The following is an 11002-nucleotide window of genomic DNA, read 5'->3' as shown; positions in this document are numbered from 1 at the left end:
GCCAGCCTGCGCACAGGCGCTTGTCTGAATAATGGACTCCCTGCCCTGACCTTGCAATTTACTTTACAATGCATTTATAATCTCACTCAATATATCCCACTCCTGGGTAAATCTCTTTAACAAGATTAGATGATAAGATACCAAAATTAGGTTTTAAACATTTGCCTAATGTGGAGGGAGAAAAAAGGCAGAAAGATTTTGAAAGAAAATGCTGACATTAGTATCACATTATCTGCCTATTTTTGTTTGCCTCCTCTCTTCAAAGGGAAATAAAAAGCATCATTGAGAGTATTTTCATAATTTTTTTTTTTACTTGGGTCCTAAACAGATAGGAAAAAAAAAACCAAAACGATCTGGTTCCAACTACGGTGACCCTCTGTGGCTTTCTCATACATTTAGCCTGACAATCTGAATTGGGTAAGTAAAATAGAGGATTTGTCAGCTGAAGCAAGTTCTTAACACTTTCATCACTCCAAATGCCTTAAAACCACATTTTACCTTATACTATTCTATGGAAACCCAGCACTTGGACCCCTGCGCCATGAATGTGGCCACTGAAAAACGCCGAGATCTGTATAGCACTACTTCAAGAAGCCCCCCTCTGTATCCTATCAAAAAGGCTTCACTGAGAAAAGCCCATTTTGTTTTGCTGCCCTGAGCTTCCTAAAATTTTGTTTTCAGAGCCAGCGTTGTGATCATGTTAACACTGTGCTGTTACCTTCCCCTCTCTCCCATACATCAGGTCAGAGAAAAATGGCATTTTATCTTCTAATGAGCATACAACATACAGTTTTCACTACTGCATTTTAGTATTCCCATCAACTAGATATTCTAGATCACGAGGGCAGCTAGTGTAATCATAATGTCAATGAGAAGGGCTGTTACGATTGAGACTAAAGATTACATGAAAAGAGCTGCTTTGAAACTGGTAATTATTACCAGTCCACTAATAGCAAATGATGCATTACGGCTTCCCCACATAATCTGTATTTCACTCAGCTCATGCCCGTGCACCATATTATATTACAGTGCTCACAGATTCTAAATTCCTAAACTGCAGTCATCAATAAATGTGTTACTTGCCATAATTTGTGAAATTACTTTGTTCATAACATCTTTGATGGTTTAGAAAGACCAGAATTGATTTCCTGCGTGGCAAAATTAGGGCTACATTGATTTATTGACTTGTAAAATGTAATAATATTCTTCATTTACTCTGATGAAAATCAACTTCTCAATTTGAGAGCCTCATTGGGCAATCCTGGGGATTGTTTTGATTTAGAGCAATAAACTGAGACCTGGCCCCACGCACAGGAACTCAGGGCATCAAAACAGTTAAAATGAGCTATGAGCTCACCTACTGACTTTTATTTTATTTCTTTTTATTGTATGGGAAGGAATGACCCCATTTCTAGTTTGTCAGGTAATTAAAAAGTCACATGATCAAAGCCTCAGGATTTAGAAGAACAAGAGAGCTGGCCCCTGGCTCTACTGTACACTAGCTCCTGGCTCTGGGACAGCCTGGGGTTTCCTATCTGTAAAATGAACATAAAAATAGCACCTTAAAGAATTGTGAGGCTCAAATGACAGATGGATATAAAAGCCCTCTGTAAACTATCAGGTCCAACGTGAATGAACGTGAATGTGAGTCTTCATTACTACCAGGCTTGACTGGCTACCTAGTATGATGACTAACCACATCAAACACCCAGAAGGGAATCCAGGGGAAAGTCGGAATCTAGAATCCAGAATCCAGGTCTTACCCCAGGCCAAGGTGGGGGCCAGGATAGAGGAAAGCTGGAGGGGGCTGTTTTAAGGACTGTGACTGTGCCTACCAGCAGAGAGGCCACAAGTGCCTATTGCTCTGAAAGCCTGGCTCGGGCAGCTGAGTGGGGTGGGGGTCAGCTTGGTGCTAGAGCTTTCTGGAACCCCACCACCCACTTCCACATACCTTGTTCTGGTCACTCCTAAACTGGTCCTGCCAGCATGAGCACCAGCAACCTAGGCACCCTCCCTTTGCAGCAAGCAAGGAAGACGGGGGTTCTTCCATATCAGGCTCTTAGTTTCCCACCCCTCAAATCAGACTCCCTGCCCTTGGGAGGATCAAGTGGAAGAGAGAGAGCTAAACAGATTCCAAGGCCGACAGCCCTTGGCTACTCAGCCCCACCCTCCGCTCTGCTGCCCCATTTCCCTTCCTTCCCCTTCCCTCCAAGGTGGCTCTGTTCCCACAGCCAAGTGTGGGGCCCCAAGCACCCACAGCCAAACAAGGAGAGATCTCCCCACCCAGCACCCAGTCAGCATGTAAGGACTCGAAACCATGAGTCCAACCCCCTAAGCTCTGCAATCTGTGACCTAACCAGGCTCTCTTTGTTACCTAGGATTACCTAGGAGTTAACAAAAATAAACAACTGGCTTTGAATTTGGTCCCAGGGTGCATGCCATGCCCTGCAGACACCATTCACAGGTCTAGTTTACCTCCCATCTGAAAACCAGCCCCCTGTACAGCTTCTACTCCTGCTTCTTTCTCTTCCAGTATTCTCTTCCATGACACTTTTTTTTTTTCTTTCCACAGCAGGCTATTTTTCATTTACTTTCAAAATGAAAATACTTTCCTTAAATAGAAGTTAGATATCAAACTTCTTTTTATTTTGAACCTGCTTTTTTGTGTATCTCGGGTAGAATCAGCCTTCCCTCCCCTCCCCGCTCCCCAACTTTTTAGCCATGCATGATTCAAACCATTTATTCCTACACAGAGAAGCAAACTGTATTACTTTCTAAAACAGTATCTTTCAAAAAAACATTTTTATGAACATACAAATCTAAATTTCATAGGAAGTTCTCCGCTATAAAATTTGGCTTGAACAAGTAGTGGTTGGTGGTTGTGGTGGTGATGGTGGTGATGGTGATGGTGATGATGGTGGTGGCTATGGTGATGGTGATGATGGTGGTGGTGGTGATGGTAGTGGTGGTGGGTATCTTTGAATTTTGGCAACAATGCTGTGCATTTTTCACTAAAACTAGGAAAAAAAAACAAGTAGAAATTACATATGTATGCACATATATAATGCACCACGTATATATAAAAATACACCATGTTTAAATACACATGTAAATGCATATGTAACATGCATGAGAATAACTCTGGAGTAACTCTAAACTGACTCCCTTTGGTTCCGGCCTCTGCTAAAAATGTATGCCATGGAGTAATTCAATCTTAAATGAGGCCATGGGAGCGAATATCCAGCAATAAAATGGGCTCTGACCACACAGACTGTTTGCAGTCACCAGCCATGGAGCCAGACAGGACCCTGGGGAGGAGGCCCACAGGGACGCGCTTGCTGTCAGCTCCGTGCCCTCAGTACGGAAGGAAAGAAAAAAGGGGAGGGAACAACTGAGTGGAGTGAGAGGGGGACTGGGTGCCAAGTGAGTAATGGAATAATACATGTGCGGATGCCAATCTATTTTGGAAGTAACTCCTTTCAGTGCTTAAAACGTAAGGGTAATTTCCAGAAACTCTCATCTCTACACACATGGACATTTGTAGAAGAAATAATGCTCAACTTACAAATACCCTGCGGGCCATATTCTGCACTCATCCCGGGCGTGGGGATTAGAGCTCCGTGTGCAGAACGAGGGGAGGAGAGGCCCCTCCAGTGCAGAAGTTTATCTGTGAAAGAAACCCAGAATCAAACACGGAAGCTCTGAACAACGTGCATCGAAAACCACAGAATATCACATTCCCACCCCAATAAAATAGATGAACATCATTGCAACAGCCTGGCAGATAGTTAGCAGGACCAATACCTGTATCCAAAAACAGCGAAAAGTTATTTCCCACAGTTTGGTTTAATTTTGGTCTTTTTGACAAAAGGAAAGAGGTTTTTGAGGTTCTTCGTTCTTTTTTCTTTTTCTTTTTGTATTGGGGGTGGTTCTTTCATTTATTTATTTGTTGGTTATTGCTTGATGATTGTTTTGTAATAAGATGTATATAAATAGCAAGGGGAAATTGGTAATGTGTGGGTAGGCTGGTAAAATAGGGGATTTATCTGCAAGGCTGGTTTACGTGCGTACATTTACTTTACAGACAAGCCCAAGGAAAAAAACAATATGCTGATAGGAAATGAGTGGGTTTGTGAATCATTCCTTCTCAGACAGAGTCCCACCCTGCCTTCCCTGTCCCGATGCCCCTCGTCCCATGCTGTGTTTAGGACAGCACCTTGGCTGACAGGGAAACCTTAGGCACTTCAGGACTTAGTTGAGCCACACTCCAGAACTTCAATCAGTGGAGAACCCCATACCGACACAAGATAGTGGAGAATTAAGATCAGACTTTGGGGATTAAAATAACTTTGGTGAGTTCTCACCATGAGCATAAGGAACCCTCCCATTAAACGACGGGGAGAGAACCAACATTCCAATGTAGTGGCACCCAGAAAAAGCGACCCACCTTCTCCATTCCACTGCACTTGGTCGCGCTCTGGCGAGGAAAAAATGACTTCTCACACTAATAAACATAAATCTAGCAGTAAATCAAGCATTTCTAGCAGTGAAACTTTTGTGAGAAAGGAAATATTTGGTTTGTGCAACCTGGGGATTATATGGTTTATGTGGGAAGTTCCTAGCTTTTCCAAGGCCACCTTGAGCTAACCAAGCATGCAGAGGTCAACCTTGAGGCAGGGTGGAGGACAAATGGAGCAGGAGATGCTCAATGTGTTCTAGAGGTTTGCAGTGTGTGATGATTGGGGGAGGCAAGAGAGAAGAAAAACAGACTTTGATGGTGAGTAAACAGAGTATGTTTTCCATTAGCTTAATATTAAGAGCACTTAAAAGTGTTGTTATACTCTAGGACAGCAGGTCTCCAGTGTAAAATACATCCTGTTCTCCCTACATAGATCATATTACCAAGAACAGCCAGGGCAGTCGGCACAAGGTTTCCTTTCATGAGGACCCGGTGGGTAACAATGGCATGGGGCTCATGGAAGCTCTTCCCCGAACAGCACAAATCTGTTGCTACCAGGACCGCAAAGGGAGGCTGCTGGGGAGCCTCCACCCAGCCCAAAACCAGCCATAGAGGCACGTCCTCCTCTCTGACCCCAGACAAAGTAAACACCACAGAATGGACCAGCTAACGTAGGAAGCCTGGACTCGGAAAAGAAGTATGTCTTCATCTGACCACTTATGTTAAATGAATTGAGAGTAGGGGGTAGAATTACCTACAGATTTAGTCATCGTGTTTTTCGACGAGAAATCTGAGAATTCATTGTTGCACTTGGTATAAAAATGGAACCAGGTACTTGGACCTTGTAAGGAAATTAGACAGGCAGAGTCTAATTTCAAATTCCCTGCCGCTCACTCTGGGAAGAGACCCCTGGGTGCCTCAAATGGCCTCCAGCAAGAAATGGGACAACTGTTAACCGGATCCAGGCCTGGCCACCTGCATGTGTCTCTGGTTGGCAAACCTGTCCACAAACCTGGTGGCCATGAGTACGCTGAGCTTCAGGGAAGCAGCCTGGCACAGTTCTCCATAGCACCAGGCCATGTGGCACCATGAGGGCTCATCCAGGGGAGTGCTGAGTTTCTGGTACCATGGTTTGGTTTGGGTTTTTGTTCTTGTTTTGTGTGTGTGTGTTTTTTAATCTTTATTGTTGAAAGTATTACATATGTCCCCTTCCCCAACCCCCATCAGTTTTTGCTTTTTTGAGTTGTAAAAAAACTAAGAGTTCATCAAATCTATGCTTTTTAAAAAAAATCCTCACCCAATGATATATTTCTTTATTGTTTTATAGAGGAGAGCAAGGGAGAGAGAGAGAGAGAGATCAATGTGAAAGAGAAACATTGATCAGTTGCCTCCAGTAGAGAGAGAGAAACATGAATGCGAGAGAGAAGCATCAATGGGTTGCCTCCCATACACAGCCTGACCAGGAATCAAACCTGCAAACTTTTCGTGCATGGGACGATGCTCCAACCACTGAGCGACCCTGCCAGGGACTCTATGCCTTCATTTTACAGATGGGGAAACTAAAGCCTTAAGAAATTAAATGACTGGCCCGCAGCTAGATTGATGGTTAGACACACAAAGTGAGGATCAGAATTAGCCTTCCGACCCCACGTCCAGTGCTCTCTCCTGGGATATCCATCACCGCCTCCCCTCCGCCGGTCTTGCCCTGGTCTTCACTGACCAAGAAGTGCCGTGAGGAGGACTCTCCTTCTCCTGACCCAATAGGAGAAACAAACTCCTTTAACCTCTTGGGGGAGAGTCCAGCCCAGAGGTGTCAAGTGGGGCTTTCAAAAGGTCCAAGTGAACTGACTTGGTTTCAAAATTGGAAAATAGCACCTGATCTGCTTCCTGCGACTCTTGGCTTGCCCCACTGTTTTCACCCTCTGCCTCTGTTCCCCTGCAGAATTCGCCAGCTGAAGAGGAACAAACCATTCCTACCGCCTGGCAAGCCATCGACATTGTCCTTATAAGACAGGCTCATCCTGGAGCTTCTCTTCCTCCAGGAAAAGTGTGGAAGCAAAGGCGGTGTGGACCCCAGCTGGCTGCACCGCTCCCGCTGGACACGCCCGCAGCGCTCTCCTTGTAAGTAGAAGCGACATTCCCACAGGGACTGCAAATGCTAAACTGTTAATAGCTTCCCTAGGGTTCAACGTCTTGCTATGATGCTTTCCATTGTTTCATCACAGTTTAGGCAGAGCAAAGTCTCACATTAGAACATATATTTTAATGCTTCTACGCATCAGACTCCACGCGCAGCTCTGCCTTCCCAGACCACCCCTGGTCGAAGGCCTCTTCTCCCACCTGCACTTTCATTCTCCCAGGGGAGAGATGGGCTCCGGTGACTGGCTGGGAAGTGGGTGGTGCAGCTGTGCTCTCTTTATGTCCTTGGTGGTGCTCTTAGGGCAGAGGTTCTCACAGCGAAAGCCCAGGCCCGGTATCAGCCTAGCCTGGAATTTGTTGGAAATGCGCATCCTCAGGCCCCACTCAAACCTACCCAATCAGAAACGGGGTGCAGGGTCAGGGGGCAGCCATCTGCATGCAACAAGCCCTCCAGGTTTTCAGCTGCACAATCCAGTTTAACAAGTGCCACCTTCAGGTAGGGGAGGCACGGAGGCTGGAAGCGCTGATGTTCCCCTGGCAGAGATCCCTAGTCTGTGAGGCTGTCCTCCCTTCTAGCTGGGAACCTCCTCATTTAGGACTGGGATAGTCGGAAGAAGAGCGAGCCTGGAAGATCCCTAAGGCTCTCTTCATGTGGAATCCAAGGCTCTCCTCTCCCTCACTGACCAGGACAGGAAACAGGCCCTGCCTCTCCAGCAAGTAGGAACACTCTTTGCGTAAGACAACATCCAAACCAGCTCATGTCAGGCAGGTGGTGTCCTCACTGCCCCCATAAAAGCTGGCTGACATGTTGGGGATGCAGCTGTGGCACACTGTATGGCTGGAGCTAGAACTGGACTCCTGCTTTCCTTTCTGGACACTCAAAGGTGACACATGGCCCTTTTCTGAATCAACCTTTTAAGTGCCTCGATTCCTCTGGTAAAAGGTGTTTTAACCTGTTCTCTTCCATAAAGGTCTCTCCAGACCCACCACCTCCACTTGGGGCCTCAGATATGCCTTATGCATTGTTACGCTGCAATGTTTCCTTATGTCTGAATTTAAAAAAAAAAAAAAGAACCTTATTTTTCAGGTTTCATTAAAAATATGCAACAAATTGGCAAAGATTTTGATTTAATGTGACACCTTGGTCCTTCTACATTTCTATACACAGTAAGTACCAACTTTTGATGCACTGTAAGCCCGGTTGGATGTTCCTGGAACTTAAGGTCACTAAATCAAGTTTTCAGTTTCATCGAGAACATCTCAAAGATCTCTTTACTAAAGACATACTATTTCTTTCTGACACTAATGTAGGTGTGTAGTACATCCACATTATTGTCTACTAATTGACAAGGGATACTGCTGATCTATAAATGTGCCCAAACCGCTACGCACAGAGCATCATTTCCAATACACAGTGACTGCCCTGGGTGCCCAACTTCTATCAGGAATTAAAACCCCAGGCCTCTCTAGGACTATAGATGTTTGCTGTTCATTAAAATGTATATGTGTGACCCTGACCAGTGTGGCTCAGTTGTTTGGCATTGTCCTGTGCACCAAGAGGCTGCTGGTTTGATTTCCGGTCAGGGCACATGCCTGGGTTGAGGGTTTGGTCCCCAGTAGGGAGTGTGCAGGAGGAAGCCCATCAATGTTGCACTCTCACATTGATGTTTCTCTCTTCTCCCTTCCTCTCTCTCTCTCTAAAAAGAAAAATCAATAAACTATTCTTTTTAAAAATGCATATGTATGCATATATTTTTTTTTCTTAAACATATATTTTTAGATAACATCCCTGTTTTTCCAATGAGACAGGGCACAAAAGAAGTCAAGCTGTCCCCAAAAGGAATGGCCACCTTCTGAAACTGTGACCTACTTACCACATTGGGTATTCAAGAAGAGAAAGGATGACAACCCACCATGATAGGGAGAGATCTCTATATTGGTGACAGGCCAAAATAAAGGACCCTTACGGCCCCTTCCAGCTCCAAGAATCTCAAGTCTCCTCCCCACCCAACCAGCAGCCAACTTGTAGACTACACTTAAAAATGCATCCAGGAAGTTTGTAAAGTTCCCTGAAAAAACCAATTCCAGTTTGTTCAATATTACTGGATCCAAGTCACAAAAATAACAGCAGTGCAGCTAGTCTGAGCTAGAGGCAAATCCACGGAACGTCCTTCGAGTTCTGTTTACAATAACAGATACGATAGATATCAGCTCCCCTCTCTCAGATTCTGTGACTTCTCAGAGTCTTGTAGAGCGAACGTGAGCTATGCCTATACCTTGAGTCATGTCGATCTACACTGAAATGTGCCAGCTTTACCACTGCTAATGGACTTCTTAATTAACCTTCCAATATTGTCTAAATCACTTTCCCTTTTGTTCTAGAAATGAACATTTCCATGAGCTTTTTCCCATCACTGCTTTTTGACCAGCTAAGGGTTTGCCAAATTGTGATGCTCTTTAAAAAAGTATATCGTGTACAAATGAAAGCAAGGGAGAGTTCTAGGTACACCACACGACAGTTTTCTTTGCTGAAACTTGGTCACGTTTCTTACATTCCTTGATATTTCATTATCGACTTGAACTATCATCAATCACTCATTTAAAGACTCATTTTCTTTTTTGACCAATTCTATCCTCAGAGCCCTGATTATCTAAACAGCACGTAACTAACTTCACCTTGGAAGAGTTCTTACCCCATGTATTCACTCTATGAGGGGGGAGCTGGAGAGATGACATCTTTCATGCCCCTTTATCTGTAAAAATGCAAAAAATGCACGCCACCAATCTGTCAGGCCTAAACAAAATTTTCTGCAATCTGTGTCTTTAACATAAGCAAAGCATATAATTCCCAAAAAAAAGAGCTTGCTTTTCTGAAGAATAACTAAGCCAGAGACAATGTGTTCCATCTTTGTGTTGAAATGCAGATTTCCCACTAAAAGGCAAATCCTTCATTTCAAAAGGTTGAATAGGATGGTTCTTAAAAAAAGAATTCCAGCTGGTTAAATTTAGGGTGTTGAAAAAAGTTCACTCCAATAATATTCTTTGGCTCTGGGCCCAAAGTATTTTCGCTTGATAGTGAATTAGATAAATTTTTATTACACATTACGCTTTTGCCTTAGAATGATGGAACTTATTGAGGAGACTGGAAGGGCAGCTGCATTAAAAAGACAAATTGTCTTAGGACAGTTTTTTTTTTTTTTGGCTTAGTTTAACTGTGTGCTTCACTAAGCAAAGCGTATGTACCCAAGACACATTTCATTCATTCATTCATTCATTCTTTCATACAGACATTCAACAACTATTTACCAAATGCCTAAAAAGCCCAAAAAGTAGGCTAGCCTCTGGTTAGCACAAAGAAAAGTCAGACCCGGACTCCAGGGGCCTTCATCTATAGTAGAGAAGAGAAGGCCAGGACAGAACTGGTTCTATTCCAGTGCAGGCAGTGTGTCATCGGAGACACACAGATAAACTGCTAAGGAAATTCAAAGGAAGAAAAATGGCCTCCGTTTGGAAGAGAGGACAGTGGAGTTAGGGAAGAAGTAACTTAGGAGCCAGGCCTGGAGAGCCAAGAGGAAGGACTTTCTAGACAAAAGAAAACACAGGTATGGATGCCCAGAGAGAAGCTGAGCCCAAAGTGTGTGCAAAGCAAGTGGGGCCCAGGGGGTAGAGTGACATTTAAATCAAACTGTGGCGCATTGATTCATTCGGTTGACAACAGAGGATATATGGTCACCTAAATGGCCCTCCGAGGACTTCTGTGGAGTCTTCAGCTTTCCCAAAGTCCTGTGTCCAAACACCGCGTTTTCTTAGGGACACAGGCCTGTGAAGCTCGGTGCAAGTTCATCTGCCCTCCTTTGTTTCCCTGCCTTGACTTCCTTCCCCTGATGAATGGTGGGTGGTCTCCCAAGGCAGACTCCACTGTGTTCTAGCCCCCAAGTCAGACCAACAAGTGTTGATAGCCACATTCTTTGCAATCCCGCCTCCCCAGCTTAAATAATCTATTTCAGATGTATCATTGCCGGTTTAAGATGGGCTTGTATTTTCAACAAATGACTGTACAAGAAATGTGGGGATTTTCGTATACTGCTTTGTCTCTTCAATCATCAATGTGACCGTCCCTCCAAAATCTCCCTCTTCCTTCTCTCTCCTCTTCTCCACAGGCAGTGGGGCCACCTGACTCCTGCTGAGTCCTTATTTGAGGATTGTATTTGTGTATGGTGAGGTGTGCATGCGTGTGTGTGTGTTTGTGTCTGTGTGTGTGTACAGGCTTGCCTCTTCCTGAGGTAGTTTTCAGGTTATTTGGGGGATTTGGAAACTACCTTCTAAAGACGCCCTTGCCCGGTGCATTCCTCTGTGAGCCCCACAGACCCTCTCTTCAGATTATTTTCTTCCTTTAGGATGTGA

General features: G+C 44.5%; 1 protein-coding gene across 1 annotated transcript in view; it reads right to left on the bottom strand.

The window, feature by feature from the left end:
* The window catches only part of BCL11A (B-cell CLL/lymphoma 11A), a 119706-nt gene that overhangs the window by 32205 nt on the left and 76499 nt on the right, over positions 1-11002 (bottom strand). Inside the window, 1 exon segment of the mRNA XM_006778573.2 lies at positions 3566-3667. Coding sequence (XP_006778636.2) covers positions 3566-3667 — 102 coding nt within the window.

Source organism: Myotis davidii, unplaced genomic scaffold (assembly GCF_000327345.1).
Source record: "Myotis davidii unplaced genomic scaffold, ASM32734v1 scaffold6, whole genome shotgun sequence".
Lineage (NCBI taxonomy): Eukaryota > Metazoa > Chordata > Mammalia > Chiroptera > Vespertilionidae > Myotis > Myotis davidii.
The sequence above is the reverse complement of the archived record's forward strand: the minus strand, read 5'-3'. Positions and strand labels throughout refer to the sequence as shown.